The sequence below is a fragment of the Procambarus clarkii genome, chromosome 21 (assembly GCF_040958095.1).
Source record: "Procambarus clarkii isolate CNS0578487 chromosome 21, FALCON_Pclarkii_2.0, whole genome shotgun sequence".
Classification (NCBI taxonomy): domain Eukaryota; kingdom Metazoa; phylum Arthropoda; class Malacostraca; order Decapoda; family Cambaridae; genus Procambarus; species Procambarus clarkii.
Genome location: NC_091170.1, coordinates 38,067,571 through 38,087,846, shown reverse-complemented (window position 1 = coordinate 38,087,846; position 20,276 = coordinate 38,067,571). Strand labels below are relative to the sequence as shown.

Here is a 20,276-nt window from a genome sequence, read left to right as displayed (position 1 = left end):
GCCTATTGGTCCATATTTCTTGATGCTTCTATATTGGAGCGGAGTCTTGAGGTGGGTAGAATATAGTTGTGCAATAATTGGCTGTTGATTGCTGGTGTTGACTTCTTGATGTGTAGTGCCTCGCAAACGTCAAGCCGCCTGCTATCGCTGTATCTATCGATGATTTCTGTGTTGTTTACTAGGATTTCTCTGGCGATGGTTTGGTTATGGGAAGAGATTATATGTTCCTTAATGGAGCCCTGTTGCTTATGCATCGTTAAACGCCTGGAAAGAGATGTTGTTGTCTTGCCTATATACTGGGTTTTTTGGAGCTTACAGTCCCCAAGTGGGCATTTGAAGGCATAGACGACGTTAGTCTCTTTTAAAGCGTTCTGTTTTGTGTCTGGAGAGTTTCTCATGAGTAGGCTGGCCGTTTTTCTGGTTTTATAGTAAATCGTCAGTTGTATCCTCTGATTTTTGTCTGTAGGGATAACGTTTCTATTAACAATATCTTTCAGGACCCTTTCCTCCGTTTTATGAGCTGTGGAAAAGAAGTTCCTGTAAAATAGTCTAATAGGAGGTATAGGTGTTGTGTTAGTTGTCTCTTCAGAGGACAACTAACTCTGAAGAGTTAGTTGTCCTCTGAAGAGACAACTAACACAACACCTATACCTCCTATTAGACTATTTTACAGGAACTTCTTTTCCACAGCTCATAAAACGGAGGAAAGGGTCCTGAAAGATATTGTTAATAGAAACGTTATCCCTACAGACAAAAATCAGAGGATACAACTGACGATTTACTATAAAACCAGAAAAACGGCCAGCCTACTCATGAGAAACTCTCCAGACACAAAACAGAACGCTTTAAAAGAGACTAACGTCGTCTATGCCTTCAAATGCCCACTTGGGGACTGTAAGCTCCAAAAAACCCAGTATATAGGCAAGACAACAACATCTCTTTCCAGGCGTTTAACGATGCATAAGCAACAGGGCTCCATTAAGGAACATATAATCTCTTCCCATAACCAAACCATCGCCAGAGAAATCCTAGTAAACAACACAGAAATCATCGATAGATACAGCGATAGCAGGCGGCTTGACGTTTGCGAGGCACTACACATCAAGAAGTCAACACCAGCAATCAACAGCCAATTATTGCACAACTATATTCTACCCACCTCAAGACTCCGCTCCAATATAGAAGCATCAAGAAATATGGACCAATAGGCTTTCTACAAACACTTCTATTCAATACCCATTGTTTCTGTTCTGTCTTGTGTTGATACTTTTAATACCCTATTAATATCCCCTCATGTTCTGTCTTGTGTTAATGCCACGTCACTATATGCCACATCATCCCTCCCACCTCACTCAAATGTAGATATAATAGCAGAGATACGTAAGTTCTAATCAGTTGTGTATTTGTGAAGTCTTTGAAAATGTAATAAGTTTTACGAAACGCGCCCGTGTCGCGTCAGACTAGAAATAAAAATGAATTTTGGAGAAGTGATTTTTGATTTACCTCCAACAGTGAAGCGTAATGTACGAAAGATTGAGAAAATTCGTGTTAGAATTATTAATCTTACTTTTTCGGTCATATTTAATAATATATATATATATATATATATATATATATATATATATATATATATATATATATATATATCCTTTCCTTTCTCTCTTTCCCCGCCTATACCTGTGATCTAAGTACATAATGAGTTTTGTTTGACTCTGCCTAGTACATTATTGTACCTTACCAAGTGCAATGATTAATTTCAAGTGCATTAATGGATCTTGCCTACAATATTAAATGGATTTTACAGAAAATGTTAATGGATCTTACAAAGAATATTTCTGAAGCAGGCGCTTCTAAGGCCATTAAGTCCCGCGTTCCACGGCGCTCTTCTTGGGAAAGACTGGAGAGCAGGCGAGGCGAACCAGAGTCATAATCAAAGTAGGTCTAAGAACCCGAGAAATGGATGCAACCCTCTACGTCATCGCTACACTATAAACAGTCCTGCCCCGACCTCATCGAACCTGACCTGACCTCATCGAACCTGTCCTGACCTCATCGAACCTGACCTGACCTCATCGAACCTGACCTGACCTCATCGAACCTGACCTGACCTAAAAGAACCTGACCTGACCTAAAAGAACCTGACCTGACCTCATCGAACCTGTCCTGACCTCATCGAACCTGTCCTGACCTCATCGAACCTGTCCTGACCTCATCGAACCTGTCCTGACCTCATCGAACCTGACCTGACCTCATCGAACCTGACCTGACCTCATCGAACCTGACCTGACCTCATCGAACCTGATCTGGCCTCATCGAACCTGTCCTGACCTCATCGAACCTGTCCTCACCTCATCGAACCTGTCCTCACCTCATCGAACCTGTCCTCACCTCATCGAACCTGTCCTCACCTCATCGAACCTGTCCTCACCTCATCGAACCTGTCCTCACCTCATCGAACCTGTCCTCACCTCATCGAACCTGTCCTCACCTCATCGAACCTGTCCTCACCTCATCGAACCTGTCCTCACCTCATCGAACCTGTCCTGGCCTAAAAGAACATGAACGAATCAAACTTTAGAGATGACACTGTGTTTTACACTGTGTGGATGTTGTGTTTGATGTTTACAATGTTCATGCTGTTACAGGTTTTAACCTCTGACGGAGTGGGACTCGTGGCGCTTGCTCGGTGGAGCAGTGGTCGAGGTGACTGGGGGGGGGGGGAGGTACCTGCATGACTGTCTTTGGAGGAGAAAATATCATTTAGAGGCCAGGAGTCAGATTCACGAAGCAGTTACGCAGGTACTTACGAACGTGTACATCTTTCCCCAATCTGTGTCGGCTTTAGTTACATTTATATAAACAGTTTACAAGAATGAAAACGTCCCAATAAACTATTGTTATTGTTATAAACAGCCTCCTGGTGCTTCGGAGCTCATTAACTGTTTAATAATTGTAAACAAAGCCGCCAAAGATTGAGAAAAGATGAACAGGTTCGTAAGTGTTTGCGTAATTGCTTGGCGAATCTAGCCCCCGGTGCAGGAAGTGGAGGTGCCTAGATAGGGTCCAAGAGCTACACTACAACCATCGCTATTGCACGTGCCAACACCAGTGTGAAGGTTTTGACTATGGACACCACCGAGGTCACTCAAAGCGTTTCGAAAACAAAAAGGCGAAAAGCTTTTTTATTTTGGCTGCCCACACTGGCCACTCGCACCCCATCGTTAGGAACCCGTTGGAGCTTTCAAGGCCCGACACAGTAGGACTAAGTCTCTCACTGGGGCTGAAGCTCCAATGAGAGATTGGAGTTGAAGCAGGAGAACCCCGGAGCTCAATAAAGCAGCAAGGGCTCTACGGCTCATCATGGAGGGATGCAAACTCTGTCCCTAAGTACTTTACGTCTAGAATTCATGCATTGTCAGTCAACGTCACTACACATCAATCCCTCAGGCGGGGTTGAAATGGTTGAGCTTGTTTCCTTTTTATATCTGTTCACCTAGCAGTTAAATACATCCAGGGTCTACCTGACTGTTGTGGGTGGCATCCTGGGGGAACATCAGGAGTTCCCCCAGGATTACAATGGTAATTAAGTGCCAGAGACAGCCATCCATCTTTTAGTCAGCGTTCTGAAGGGACATTAAACCTTGATTAATGATTCTAAATTATTTCCCCCGACTAGACTTGTATTGACAGTCCTCCTGAGTTCGGAAATTGGGTCAGCCAGTATAATATAATTCTGCTGGCGTTATGTTACTTATTTGCTTAGTAGCCATACACATTATTGGTGTACTGTTTGTGTTTAATGTCGTGTGGAATATTCAGTCAGAACGATTAATTATTTTCCCAGTTAAGTAATTGCATAAATTTAGATGTGGCTGGAGTTTAATTATTTACGTTAAATATTTGACGTTTTAAACCATTATTTTGTGTGTGTGTGTGTGTGTGTGTATTCACCTAGTTGTGTTTACGGGGGTTGAGCTCTGCTCTTTCGGCCCGCCTCTCAATTGTTAATCAACTGTTAGTAACTACTATTTTTTTTTCTGCATCTGAAGATGTATTATTAAATACGAAAGTACTTAAGAAAATTCCTGTTTCACTTTTTCCTTTGTGGTCTGACACTGTCATTCATATATATATATATATATATATATATATATATATATATATATATATATATATATATATATATATTATATTACCTAAACCGCAATGGGAAACACACAAAGGGCTCAACCCCGTCAAGAGACTCGAACCCAGAAGGCACACATGCTCGCGCACCTGCATACAACTAAGACGCTGTCCACTTGACCACGCTGATCCTTAAAAAGAGATCGAAACTCTGGAGTTTTTACCGAACATTTCGACCTCCTCAAGGACCTCCCTTTGTCCTATGGTAACTCCTAACACTATTTTGAGCACACAAAACCTTCCCACTCGTATATTTTTGACATATTAAATTCAAATATTTATCTAATATATAAAGCTACTCGGTTCTTAATTATAGAGGGTGATTCAACACCCTTATGTTAAAATCTCCAAGACAGTTATCCCTCACAAAACCGTCACCTGAATCTTGGACCAACTTGGGGGAAATAAAACCGGCACCTGAATCTTGGACCAACTTGGGGGAAATAAAACCGCTTGATCTCTAATCTAACTGACAACATCAGCCACCTTCGTTCTCACTCCTGCGACAAGGTTCAGCCTCGGCTCTGTTGAAAAATGACCCAGCCTGTCCCCGGCCCATGACGGGGCGGGGGTAGTGGTAGTGGTGTCCAGGACGGTGTTGGTCGCAGTACCGATGATAAACACGGGTTGGGACGAACAATTAAGTTAGGTATTTGTAGCTGTAGGGCCGTGTAACACCCCCCCCCCCCCCCCAATACTCCCCAATCCCCAACGTGTACAAACCCGTATTTCACTGTGTTTGCACCAATTAAGGCGCTCTGTGCCCCCCACCACCCCTCCGATCCTCTCTACCCCCCCCCCCTCCAATCCTCTCTACCCCCTCCCCTCCCTTACTTCCACCTCCCTCCCCTCCCACTGATATTTCCTCCCTCCTTCCCATCTCTCATTCTCTATCTTCCCCCTTTCCCCCTCTTTAAGTAGTCACACCTGTAAGTCTGTGAACACTGAGGGCAACAAGCGCAGGCAAAATATCCATGCGTATTTGTACGCAGATATCCTTACACGGTCGAGCATCAGCTCCCTAGCCCCGCCTTTCCTGATCTCCGTCAGTTAATATAATGACTCCTTGTTTTTATCGTCCGCATTTGTTTTAAATTGACTTATGGAGGATGCTTATACCCTCTTATTGTTGCTCATTTGTTTTAGAGTCTTTGGATAGAAGTCTACTCCTTCCTTGTCTTATACTAAACTGTGTCTCACGGTCCAGTCTGTTATTTACCTTTTGTATCTCATACATCACAGGAGTTCACCCCAACACAGCAGGACCCCACATGCCGGTCCCCAACACTGCATGTGACGAGGTTAACGCCATCTGTCGACCGCACCTGACCCTATTTTTGCGTGTTCACTGTTGGGAGGCTGCGGTCTCACCGAAACAGGTGGAGTTTACGTCATACTATTTGATTTTCCTTCCTCAGAGGTGGTGTGAGAGGCACGCTGGAGGGCGGAAGGTGCTCACTCCACCAGTGGACAGCAAGGGTCTGCATATGGTCGTTGAAGGCAGTGAACTGTGAACGGCAGTGAACTGTGAACGGCAGTGAACTGTGAACGGCAGTGAATATAAGTACATTTCTTGATGGTTTTGTCTCGTGTTGTTTATCCCTTTCTAAAGGGATAAACAACACGAGACAATTGGTTGGTTGTCTATTACTGCGACGTCTTGATTACTTCACCCTGACTTGGGGCTGGGGATCTGTGAAGAAAGGGGCACTAAGGCCCTAGAGAGAGAGGCGAAGAAGAACCCGAGTTACTGGCTATGTGTAACTGGCTAATGGTCCTCGGCAGCACCTTGGACGAGCATATAACGAGCGCCTTGTTCTTGGAGACTGAAGAGTTGACCAAGGCGTCCAACACCCTGGATTGCAAAATTGCACAAATTAAAATGGCAAAATAGCAATATTTAATCCAAGGTACGTCCAACACACCTTTGATTTAAAAAATGTAATTAATTGCCCAAAAATATGAGAAAAATCGAGACGGGCCAAAATAGGCAGAGACTACAGGATGACCTGGATAAACTGGAGGAATGGTCTAGAAAATGTCTACTAAAGTTTAACTCAGGAAAGTGTAAAGTAATGAAATTAAATGAGGGGACAGGAGGCTGAACACAAGGTACCATCTGGGAGGTGAAATCCTGCAAGTCAAATAAAGAGAAAGATCTGGGGAGTTGATATACCACCAAACTAGTCACCAGAAACCCACATCAAAAGGATATCAAGGAATTTGCTAGCTTGGCCAACATAAGAACTGCCTTTGGAACGTGTATAAGCAATCGTTCAGGACCTTGTATACCACTTATGTCAGACCAATTCTGGAGTATGCAGCTCCAGCCTGAAGTCCATACCTAGTTAAACACAAGACGAAGTTAGAGAATATTCAGAGGTATGCCACCAGACTAGTCCCAGAATGGAGAGGTATGAGCTACGAGGAAAGGCTACGGGAGGTATACCTCACGTCCCTGGAAAAAAAAGAGAAGATGATCACTACCTACAAAATTATCAGAGGAAGTGACAAGGTGGATAAATACAAACTATTTAGCATGGGTGGAACATGAACAAGGGGACACAGGTGGAAACTTGGTACACAAATGAGCCACAGAAACATTAGACTTTTTCAGTCTTTTGTAAAAATTGTAAAAATCTTAAACATCTCCCTCCCCCCCCCCTACGACCCCATTCCTCCACCACCACCCCTCTCCCACACCTGTCAGAAGACCAGATGTTACAAAGTATGTAACGCTTCACTTGTTAGTTTACCCCACTCAAGCACCTTGTAACACCTGCCTGATACCACTATAACACCTGCCACCATTGTAACACCTGCCTGATACCACTGTAGGTTTACACACTGGTGCTCTTGAGTATATTTCCTTATTAAATATAAACTTTATTTACAGTTGAGAGTACCCTGATCATACTGACTATTAATTCCACTGGTGTAGGGGGTCAGTATTAACCTCGCACTGAACCAATAGTACTTACATAGAAATGCTTAATCTCAATTCAGAGGAGAAAACAGCTGCCTGCATTCCATTACATTCGTTACTACAAGAGTATTGAGAGTTACTAATAAATGGATCGTGAGTGGTTTATGGGGGATATCACACTGCACAATTTTTTTTTAATAAGACTTTTGGCTTGATGTAGACTTTATGTATTCAAATGAAAGTCTTGATAATTACTACCGAGACCAGAATAATTTTTTTATGTAACCAGTTACTGACAGTCATGTTAAACAATTACAGGATGGATAATTTTGGGAAGTTCTAACAAGGAAGTTCAACGTACTTGATGACATACACCACATTTGACATTGAAGGGGAAACCAGATACACAATGATGGAAATTGAAAAGATTTTATTTAATCGAAATGATGATATTTACCAAAAATCCCTAAAGCTACTCCTATCCTATACTGGCAATGGTAAGTAATTTAGACATGGGCAACAACATCTGAGATATCACACGTTACCTTCTGACCCATCACCTCCCACAAGCTGGAGTCACTGCCCTCTCTACCCACCTGGAGAGTGTCACTGCTTATTCCCAACTACAAGTTAATGACTTGTAGTGTCTCCTCACTAAAAGTTTTTATCTGGTTAAAAACATCACTCTCAGCCTTCTATAGGAATTTTCAATTAAAGCTTTTTTTGACAATTCATGGTCGGTGAGCACACTCTCCTAACCCTTATTCATACTGGTCAGGAAAGGAGTTTCCTGGCACAGTTTCAAATGCAGATATGATATACCCAAAAAGGATCAGGAATCTGTACACTAGTTGATTAACAGTTGAGAGGCGGGACCAAAGAGCCAAAGCTCAACCCCCACCCCACTCCCCACTGTACAACTTGGCGAGTACGTCGAAAACATACTGTTATGATGTTAATTTTCTCTCCAGGTGTTCTATCTGCCTATTTGGTTTTAGTTATTTTTTTCCCAGTATGTTAACTACATCACTGGTCAATGATACAGATCGATAATTAATGGGGTCTTCCCCTATTGCCACTTTTGTAGACTGGAACTATTAGGCATTTGCAGTTATAAGGAAAAAAGCTAACAAAATAATGGCAGATGCCCGACAAAAAAGTGGCAGATGCCCGACAAAAAAGTGGCAGATGCCCAACAAAAAAGTGGCAGATGCCCAACAAAAAAGTGGCAGATGCCCAACAAAAAAGTGGCAGATGCCCAACAAAAAAGTGGCAGATGCCCAACAAAAAAGAGGCAGATGCCCAACAAAAAAGTGGCAGATGCCCAACAAAAAAGTGGCAGATGCCCAACAAAAAAGTGGCAGATGCCCAACAAAAAAGTGGCAGATGCCCAACAAAAAAGTGGCAGATGCCCAACAAAAAAGTGGCAGATGCCCAACAAAAAAGTGGCAGATGCCCAACAAAAAAGTGGCAGATGCCCAACAAAAAAGTGGCAGATGCCCAACAAAAAAGTGGCAGATGCCCAACAAAAAAGTGGCAGATGCCCAACAAAAAAGTGGCAGATGCCCAACAAAAAAGTGGCAGATGCCCAACAAAAAAGTGGCAGATGTCCAACAAAAAGAGTGACAAACGCCCAACAGAAAAAGTGACCTACATTACCGTTTACTGTATACATAAAACACTGTATTCGAATGTTTGTACACTGTATAAGGTATGAATATTTCTACACCTACAGATACCATTTCCATACAACCCGACATACAGGTTTGCTCTACAAACAACCCTATACAGGCTCACAGGTTTGCTCAAACAGGAGCAGCTCATCGATATCATACAGGAGGAACTCATCGAGATGGCTCTTGCCACCTTCTGCTATCCCTGCTTAACCCAATAAATGGCACAACACTTCATAACATTACTTGCAATATCATTATAGTGAGGGATCTCTGGCATTATCAATTGTAAGCTTAGCGTGTAATTAATCCTGTGTTTAACACTCGGAAGACTCTTGGATCTTATGCCAAGTTCCAGCAGCAGCAACAATTGGGGAAACGGCAAGAATGATGGCTACCTTGAGGTTACCTTGAGGTGCTTCCGGGGCTTAGCGTCCCCGCGGCCCGGTCGTCGACCAGGCCTCCTGGTTGCCGGACTCATCAACCAGGCTGTTGGACGCGGCTGCTCGCAGCCTGACGTATGAGTCACAGCCTGGTTGATCAGGTATCCTTTGGAGGTGCTTATCCAGTTCTCTCTTGAACACTGTGAGGGGTCGGCCAGTTATGCCCCTTATGTGTAGTGGAAGCGTGTCAGAGATATGATTGATTGTCAGAGATATGTTCCAAGTGCTTCAGATCTCTCTCACTTTGTTGATGCTGCGTGGTGTAGGGGGGGGGGGGGGGGACGCGCGCGCGCATACGCTTATAAGCTCCTGTCCTCTCGAATATCATCATATTTTGACGTCGAGATCCCCCCCCCCCCCAACGGACAGAACATGATGTAGTAGCAATCATGGCGGCTCACAATTGCGTTTTCTATGCGTGGGGCCATCGGTTAGGTTAGGTTCGGGCAACTTAGGGTAATATTGTGACGAGAGCATTATTTTTGTGACCCCCCCCCACCCCGTGGTTGGAGGCCCCCCCCCCGTGGTTGGAGGCCCCCCCCGTGGTTGGAGGCCCCCCCCCCCTTGGTTGGAGGCCCCCCCCCCCGTGGTTGGAGGCCCCCCCCCGTGGTTGGAGGCCCCCCCCCCCGTGGTTGGAGGCCCCCCCCCGTGGTTGGAGGCCCCCCCCCCGTGGTTGGAGGCCCCCCCCCCCGTGGTTGGAGGCCCCCCCCCCCCGTGGTTGGAGGCCCCCCCCCCGTGGATGGAGGCCCCCCCCCCCATGATGGAGGTAGCCACGCCCCCCCTCCCCCCTGGCTGGAGGTGACGTTGATCCAGCTTTTATTATCTAATTATCTTTTCTGTAAAAAATATATATTTTTTAAGTATCGAATTTGAATTATTTGATGTATTCTGTTTTACCTATTTTTTTTTAAGTATATTTCGACAAAATATATATTCTATTTCATGTTATATTATCCTACATTATGTTCATGTGCTTATTATTATTTTATTGACCAATAATATTCAGAATTCGTCACATTACTCATTACGGGATTCTAAGATTACCAGATGACGACGCTTGAGTTAAACCTTGATTACACTCAAGGACTTGAGTTAACGACAAAGGTAAGCTAAGGTAGTTATTAGGAGAGCGCGCCTAGCCATTACGACTTTATAGCACTTGGAAGGGATAAGGATAAGATCTTTGAGACGGGGGATGGTGGGGGGGGGGAATGGAATGGGGGAAGAATGGAATGGGGGGAAGAATGGAATGGAAGGGAAGGGAAGGGAACTATTAGGGGGAAAGCGCCAAGTCATTACGACTATATAGCACTTGGAAGGGGTCAGGATAAGGATTTGGGATGGGACGGGGGGAAGGAATGGTGCCCAATCCCTTGTGAACGGTCGGGGATTGAACACCGACCTGCATGAAGCGAGACCGTCGCTCTACCGTCTATCCCAAGTGGTTGGGTAGTTTACGGCAATGTTGCACTCTATTTTAATTTACAACTTCACTCAGGTGAAAATATTCACTCGAGCCCAAGTCCCCACCCACTCTGACATTCATCAATGCGTACTCTGGGGCAAGAGTGAATACGTGGCGACCGGACAGCACGGAGTGCAATATATAAATAACTGTGCCAGAGAAGATGAAAGAAAGAGAATGATTAAGTGAGAGAAGAAGAGAAAGAACACAGAAGGTAGAGAAAGCGAGCCAGCTAATTAGCGTGAGGGTGTGACGAACGCCCCACATAAACCCCCGTTAACGGCCGGTAATAAAAATTTCACCAGCCACATCACCAGTAAGCTCCGTATCTCCCTCCACCAACATTTTCCCTGCGAACCCCTACACTCTGTAACACGAGACGAGGAAGAGGAGGAGGAAGAGAAAGAGGAGAAAGAGGAGACAGGAGGAGGGAGGAGGAAGAGGTTGTGGTAGTAGTCGGGGAGGAGGAGACGTGGAACAAGTGAAAACAACTGGAAGAAAGATGAAGAGAAGCCTAAAAAACACAATATACCTTGTAGAAGGCACGTGTCAGCCCCGGGGTTCTCAATGGCCCTGTATTGAAGGTTCACAACGCTTCAGTGATGCTCGGGAGACCAGACTGACCCTAACAAATGCCTAAAAGTAAATTCTAAAAGGTCGAATACATACAGCTAATTCAACATATTGAGCTACAGCGGTTGAAAAAATGTAAAAATGTTGAAAAATCCCACACACACTGAACTTACATGTTGAAATGCTCCAATTTAAGCGTCCAGACAGCTTCGACGGAAGAATATATGATCCGTCGAAATCGTAAGAGACATTCATATACACTGTCGAACCTCTGCAAAACTGGCCAGCAACTACAGTCATCACTCATCACGGTAATTATCAGAGTGTGACCACTCCCTTGTAGCAAGCTGTGCAAGTCACGGTGTCTAGAGCAGCAAGCAGGTCGGTCTTTATCACGAAGACTTGCACTTCTTTATGCAGAGTCTCAGCCAGAGAGAGAGACTTGCACTAAACACAATGATCAGTACCATTAGCCCCGATGGCTGAGAGTGCACTCACTTTCTGGGTTGAAACTGTGGGAATGTTGGGTCACGAAACTCTGAAACACCCGAGCCTAAAGTCACCTTTAAGTGCTTAATGGTGTAATAACTCTTGTCCTCGATGGAACCATTCCCACACACAGCAACACGTCGACTGTGGATGGACTCATGACGACAGGATACCTCGACACTCAATTACAAGCGGTCGCCTAAGTTCAACATGACAATGGGTGTAGCACCAATTACAGAGCATTCCTGTGGTTGTTTCCTAGTCTGAACACTTCGACGGTTATCCTAGGCGTGCTTCCATCCCCCCCAATTGTAGTTCACGTTAACGGTAAACGCCGAACAATCACACACGGTTCATCATGCTGTTCCTTGTTCACAGAGAGAAACCCGAAACGCCCGAAACCCGAAAACCGAAAACGAAACGCTGTGCGTACTAGTGGCTTTACAAGAATGTAAATACTGTACTATCCAATGTATTCTCACAAACCCAATGTACCTTCTTCTATATATATAAATAAATAAATAAATAATAAATAAATAAATAAGAGTGTCACCAACATTCCACTCTGCTGGAGTCATATTTTCTGATTCATTACTAACATGTGCCTTAGCATGGTACCTATGCATCAAGCTGACACCCTTATTGATATATTAAGGAACGAAAGCACCGATAGCACCTTCAATCTCACGCTTCTCTATGACACTGCCAACAATGACTTCATGCTGGTGGTACACAGCTGCCTTGAACACAACACATGGCGGCAACGACACTGCTTAACAAGCCGCCGCTCTCGCTCAAGCTTACAAGCCTCGCTACTGACGAAGTTGGCTTCGGAGGGAAGCTGGAGTCCTTCCTCCTACTCCACAAACATCGCACCAGCTCAGGTCAAGTGGTAGGGACTTCACCCTCCAGTCAATTGACCTGAAAGTGGGTGTCACAGAGCGCCAGGTCGCGCAAGCATCCTCTCCAGAGACTGGGGAGACGAGGGGAAACTCCTAAGCCAATCAGAAGGAAGACAAATGCTGTATAACACCATTAAGATCCATGCTCATTGGTCGAATTTACAGCTTTCAACGAAGCAAAATTAACTGTACTTTCTCCCTTTGTCATTGGCTTACAAACGTCAGGTGGCATTCCAATGGAAGAAGGCAGTAAAATATATTTAAGTAGAAAGCAGATATAGCCTTATCACATACTAAACACATCTAAACTAAAGTAAAACCTTCTCTAGCAGATGGTTTATGGTGGAAATGATTAAGTGTACGACTCTCACAAAGGCAGAGTGACGGAAGGACTCGACCCCAAGACCAGTACTGCCTCTGTCTTGCCATCTCAAGGCTAATTAAAGACGTAAAAACCTTGAGGTTGCAGATCCCAGCGGTTCTGTCGGGCAGATTTACGCCCCATGTTGACAACAGTCCTGAAGGAACTGGTCTTTCTCAGATAATTAAATCCCTTGGTTTTTATCTTGGGTGCTGCTGAGTTTGTCCTCCATGTAGTGGTGGTGGTGGTGAGGGTAATGGTGGTGGTGGTGGTGAAGGTAATGGTGGAGGTGAAGGTAATGGTGGAGGTGAAGGTAATGGTGATGGGTGTGGATGCGAAGGGAGTGAGTATGGTGGCAAAGGTCAACCCGTTCTCGCAAATTTAATAAGTCAATATTGACTTATTAGTTGCGTGCATAGGTGACATACTTAACATAATAGTTTCCCTTGAAAAGCTTCATAGAAAACACCGACCTTACCTAACCTACTTAGTATGTTAAAATAAGCATCTTATAGTTTCGTAATTACAATTGTTACTTAACCTATTATAGGTATAGGTTAGGTAATAATTGTAATTACGAAGCAATAAGATGCTTATCTTAACGTACTAAGTAGGTTATGTAAGGTCGGTGTTTTCTATGAAGCTTTTCAAGGGAAACTATTATGTTAAGTATGTCACCTATGCACATATTTAATAAGTCAATATTGACTTATTAAATTTGCGAGAACGGGTTGCAAAGGTACATACATATTAGTACTTACCTAACAGTAACTACAGGGGCGTGAGGTCAAGCTCTTGATGTCCGGCCTACGAGTCTTGTTGTACTTGTTGCGTCACAATTTAACTATTGTGACGTTTGAATTCTTTGTCGAATCGTGCCTTAAAGCTGTAGATGAAGGTGGCTTCCATAACAACTACTTTCTCAAAGCACAAATGTGGAATACACCATGTTTCAACTTTGTGAAAGTGAAAACTTGCACTCCCTTGAACATTATAATGTAGAATGCCCCATACTGATTGATTTTCGCACTCCTGGGCTGAGGTATGCTGAACTCTATAACTACTATATGAATACTGGAACACTTGATGATATATTGGACTTATACCCAAGACTGACTATGTAATACCTACAACCTGAGCTTGTAAAGGCATCTTAAATCACCTTCAGTGGTTAAGTGTTTAATATCACACTCTCACTAGTTTCTATGGAAGCTATATTACCCTGTTAAAGTAGGAGAGACATAGGTGTGTGTATATATTATATATATATATATATATATATATATATATATATATATATATATATATATATATATATATATATATTATATATATATATTATATATATATATATATATATATATATATATATATATATATTATATATATATATATATATATATATATATATATATATATATATATATATATATATATATAGGGGTACCACCACTGGTTTAATTAAAGGGACCCACATCCTCGAAGAAGAAAATAAATAGTGTTCAGAGAAGACCTTGTGGATTCTCATTGAATACTTTAATCTTTTCCTCTCCTACCACCCCTATTATTTTTTTTATTTGATTTTATTGCAGTGCTACAGTTTACAGAAAACACACACTTATATAACAATATAACAATCAGTGTTCGAAGACCTCGTCCAGCTCCTCGGGGGTCGGGTGCGTACCCAAGATGCAGCACGCATTTCCCCTCTGAACAGCGACAATTCAGGCCTGCACAACTGAGGTTCCCTTTGTGCTGGGCACCCAGCTGAAGCCAAACTTCTCTTGATGATGTCATTGACTGCTTCATGTCTGGCAATCTTTCCCTGTGTCTTACGACAGATGAGACCATGGCTGCCGTATTGGTCTGCCCGTGCATGGCCGCAAATACACCGGTGCTCGGTGGAGATAGGGGCGGCAAGGCGCAGAGCAACACCAATACTTAGGGCCCGATGGTCCAGGCGGGTGCCCAAGGCGGAATTAGGGACTGCCAACTGGAAGTCCCCGGCATGGGGCGCTTGCACAGCTAGAAGACGCGCTTTGTCCTTCCTGGAAGCTGCCTCCAGCAATGATGTGTATATATATATATATATATATATATATATATATATATATATATATATATATATATATATATACACACACACACACACACACATACATACATACACACAGGTTATGTGGAAGCTGGTCAGAATTGCATTTCATCTTTGTAAACGCACACTAATGACACCGTGTAAAAGATTCCTTGAACAGTGGTTATGTAGGGCAGATGTAAGTGTGTATTAAGGTATGTAGGTTAGATTAGCATATTAAAAGCACTACAATCACCTTATGTGGTTGAATGTTCAACAAATCACAGAACTATATGTTTAGCAGATTTCTAACCCTGTCCGTGGAGGATAGAAGAAAATGTGTGTATATTGCTGGTTAAAATTGTTAATGTGTGGCCACGTCTGTGGTAGAAAAAAAAATATTTTAGAGCATTCCAATTTCTTAACAAACCGTTCATGGTACGAGTATTTCCTTACAGTCTTACGACTCATTTGTGATTGTGGTGGTAGAGAGGATGGTGGTAACGAAGGTGAGGGAGGTGGCGAAGGTGAGGGAGGTGGCGAAGGTGAAGGAGGTGGCGAAGGTGAAGGAGATGGCGAAGGAGATGGCGAAGGTGAAGGAGACGGCGAAGGAGATGGCGAAGGTGAAGGAGATGGCGAAGGTGGTATTAACTCTCAGCAGAGCTTATAAACACCACAGGTCACCACAGGTCACCCCTGCCACGTAATTGCTGTGTCCGTGTGAGATTGCTTTTGTCTTACATTTGTGTGTGTGTTAGTTAAGAAGGAAAGTCGCTTAGCGCTCAATTTTCACATTCAACAGTGTACATAAACTGATCAATCACCTTAATACGAAATAAATCGTTCCTCACTTTTGTGTTGCGAAAGGGGGGGGGCGGGGTATAGGTGAGTGGTGTTAGATACGGTAATTAGGTTAAGTGAAGTTATCTTTAGCTACGCAAATTAGGTTAAACAAGTTTGAATTGCAGTAGTAACGAGGCCTCCCCCCCCCCCCCGTTGCCGGGCGAGTCTTCTTTCAACTCACTTAAGAAAATGAGAAGTTGTGTATGTAAATAGCGCCGGAGAGCGAAGCATTTGGTCCTCAGATGACGAGATGTAGACGTGGTGCCTCACTCTCCTGTGTGTACCCAACTGTGTGATTAAGGCTCGCCACCTGCCGCCTCAAGACTTGGCTCATTCACAGATGGTGGTTGGATGAATTGGTAGTTACCTATCAGTACTTATCTATCAGTGTCTATGGGAGGGAGGGGAGGGGAGGGGAGGGGGAGGGGTGAGGGGGGTCTAGCTCTTTAAGCCTCGCCAACTAACAATGTACCAATGGTTCTAACAACTAACAATGGTTCTCTGTACTTTTTCAACTTATTTTTTCCTTTAGTTTCCTTGTATCGCCTATTGAACCAAGGTTTATTTATTTATTTATAAATTTATTAATATACAAGGTGGTACATTGGGTTTATGAGAGTCCGTGACACTGGTGGTCTTATATTCTTGCACAGTCATTAACACCCATAGTGTGTTTCGGGCAAAGCGTTTCGGGCGTTTTCGGGTTTACTTAAAAAAAAATTCACTCCACCTCCTCCATTTTCTGACAATGAATTCCACCGTCTCATTTGCTGTCTTCTCTTCCGTCATCCTGTTGAAGCCCCCACGTCTGTAACCTCGCCTCTTCAACGGGTTTCTCTGTGTAGCCAATTCCCTCGGCTCCACTGTGTATTCAAGCACAACAAAGCACTGGTCACTGGGTCCTAAAAGCCTCTCATACTCCACTTGCTCGACATGCGCTACATTTTGAGAAAACATCAGGTCTAATGTTTCTGGTGGAGCGTCTCCTTGTAATTTTGTGGGGTCTGTAACATGTTGCCTTATGAAGCGTTTGTCTGCCATGTCTACACAGTTAACAGCCCCGCTCCTTGTGCCAGGTAAGTCCACTACGGGGCTCACCACAGCCCGTGCTACTTGGAACATTTTGTTATGAGTAGATGAATCTAAAAAACAGCAGTAAGCCATGTCTACCAGTTTTGCTCTCCGTGTCTTATCACCCCCGTGGGATGCATTAAAAATGTACTTAAAAATATATTAAGTAAACAGATTAATTAGTGAAATATGGAGTTCATATACCTTAGACTTTCTGATGCATTAATTAAAAAAAAAAAGAAGCCTCGACTGGTCAATGTTTCAATTAGACCACAACTTGCTCCCCAAGCTGTATGATTTTACTTCCTGAAGAAGAAGAAAATTTTTACATCGATGAATATTTTATGAGACCGTGAGCAAGCTCTCAGGCCTTTTTGGTCTCCAAATTGCTTTTCATATAGCAGAAAAGTAATCTTACTTTTCTCTCCTTAACTCCCCTTAAAAAAAAGGGGGAGTTAAAACACTGTTGAGATGGCTCCGAGGGGGGGGGGAGGGGAGAAGGAAGAGTCAAGGGGGGGGGGGGGGGGTGAGAAGTAAACATTCGGCGAACTAGAATGAATACAGAATGAAATCATGAGGGTGATTCTTGGTGCCCCAAGATGCACAAGGCTCATTAACACAAGGCAAGAACTGAAGCTTCCAACTATAGAGAGAATCATACAAGTCAACACGACCCTTTGCCTTGAGTCATGAGACACTCCTACATCTCCTGTATTGCTCAGAGACAAATTATCCTGTGCCGTTAACACATTTTGTAGGTGGTGCCAACATACCGTTACCCTGTTACCTAGCAGTAAATAGATACCTGGGTGTTAGTCAGCTGTCACGGGCTGCTTCCTGGGGGTGGAGGCCTGGTCGGGGGTGGAGGCCTGGTCGAGGATCGGGCCGCGGGGACACTAATTCCCAAAATCATCTCAAGAAATGATCTCAAGATAACCGACTCGCCCCTGATTTGATAAATAGCCGAGTAAAAATGAATTCAATCTCATCAAACTGAACATTCCGTTTAAATGAGATCTACCTGTTACTGATATTCCTCTTTATCTGTACCTCACCATGCAAGTATCTCACACACCCGTCACCATGTACGGTAATGGCAATCTTGCTCTTCTTAAAGCTGTCACGCTTGAAACAATTTTCTTTTCTACCAAAAAATCCATGATCGGACGAGCACTGTGTTTACACCGGCGGCTCAGTCCAATCGTCAACAGGGAGGACTGCTGCAGCAGTTAGACTTTAAAGAAATAATACTTGAAGATACAATCAGTGTCAGGTTCAACAACTGGCTTTCCTCTTCACAAACAGAACGAGTTGCTCTGTTTACAGCTAGTTCTGTTTGTGTAAAAAAAATATAATAATAAAAATCATTTTTGTTCTGCAAGAAGTGCAACTCGCCTCATGTTGCTAAGATCGGCCTCCTAAAGCCACCACCGCCGGCTCAAAGGAACCCAGACACCAGCTAACACACCCACAATGGCCACTCCAGCCAATGCACTGACAACCGTACACAACACACACCAAAACTAGCTCACATTAACCAAACAAACGACCCACACCTCATGCCAACTCATGGTGGACAGGCCACCAAACTTTCAAGCCTCTTCTCTCCACACCCAAATCCTTTTCCAGAATTTTAAATCCACATCCCTCTTCCTCCCCATCCTTTCCAAGCCCTTAATTTGGACATCAAATCTAAATCCCCTCAAGATCGACAGTAAGAGCCTTATAATAGCAATTATAAATAACCTGATCGCTGCACAGAATAAAGCGTTTAGAATCATCTTTGTATGGATACCATCTCGCATAAATACAACCCATCACAATGGCACAGACATTGCAGCCAAATTTGCGTATAACAGAAGTTAAACCCAAACTGAAGTTGCATGAGACCTAGGTATCCCCATCTCTGTTGTCAAGACTATATTGTTCCAAACACTCGGGTCCAATAGGAGAGAAATTACTGACTCCCAACGGCCTGAAAACACCAGCATAAATAGCTATGATTTATTCAGATTATTAGACCATTCACACCTGTTGGCATGAGGTACTTTGAACTTTATAATTAACTATAAAGCTAATTACTTTATTAACTCACGTGTGCTTGAAGATATCCTCATAGTATCCTCAAAGTTGGCAGTACAGACTACTGATCACACATGGCCCTGTATGACTAATAATCCTGCGAGATGGGAACTTTTAGCTGAACATAGCCACTTTTTGACAGACATTATTCCCTTCATATAGTCTAGATTGGCTGCATAATGCAGAGGCACTTAAATTATATATAAAAAAGCTCTCTCTTCTAAAATCGGTTACGTTTACAACAAATGGATTGGGTTTAACACCGATGGTTAAGTCCAACCGTATTCCAGGGAAACTAGTGGGAAAGGTTTACCACGAGCTATGGGAAGGGAAAGACTCTCAGCCTGCTAACAGGAGTCAGCAGTCGTCTGTTCCTGAACACACCGATGTAAAAAAAAAAAAAAAAGGCAGCAGCAGCACAAGGGAGAGGGGTTTATGCCTGGGAAGAACTACATAGCACCCGTGACCTGCTAAATATCCCCTTGCTGTGCAACCAGCTGTGCCGCCACAGCTGGTGGCTGGTTCTTACCATTAACTACACACTCGACTGACCCACCTGTGCAGGTGGCGGGAAGTCTAGCCACCTGCGATTTGCTGCTTGTTTAACAATGCCGAAAAAAAATTAATAAAATTTCGAGCGGTTTTGCGTTATTAAATTCTAATTACGTTTATAAATTGCAGTATTTCTGATTTTTTGTTAGTTGTATTGTTACGAGGACCGGAATATATAATAATAAATATTACTTGTTGCGGTTCACGTTAAGAATAGACTTCTATAAAAGAATGACTAATGTATCTGTTATTTAACCGAGTACGAAAATAAACCTTCAGAGAAGCAATTTGGTCTAGAAATAAATGTTCCACTTGAACATATAGTTGGAAGACTCAGACCTGCCTGGACCACCCCGCCCCGCCCATTAAGCCCCTCACACCATACCTCACCCAACACGAACAGCCCCACCCCGTGAGAACAAGTCCCACCCCGTGAGAACAAGTCCCACCCCGTGAGAACAAGTCCCACCCCATGTGAACAAGCCCCACCCCGTGTGAACAAGTCCCACCCCATGTGAACAAGCCCCACCCCGTGTGAACAAGCCCCACCCCGTGTGAACAAGCCCCACCCCGTGAGAACAAGCCCCACCCCGTGAGAACAAGCCCCACCCCGTGTGAACAGCCCCCCCCCTCGTGT

The 20,276-nt window shown here is 43.7% G+C and overlaps 1 protein-coding gene across 1 annotated transcript in view; it reads left to right on the top strand.

Moving 5' to 3' along the window:
* Positions 1-1,930, top strand: part of LOC123760726 (proteoglycan 4-like) — a 13,947-nt gene extending 12,017 nt beyond the window's left edge. The window contains exon 4 of the mRNA XM_069328694.1: positions 1,805-1,930. Within this exon, the coding sequence (XP_069184795.1) occupies positions 1,805-1,930 (126 nt within the window). The remainder of the gene's footprint in view (positions 1-1,804) is intronic.
* Positions 1,931-20,276: the final 18,346 nt, after the last annotated feature.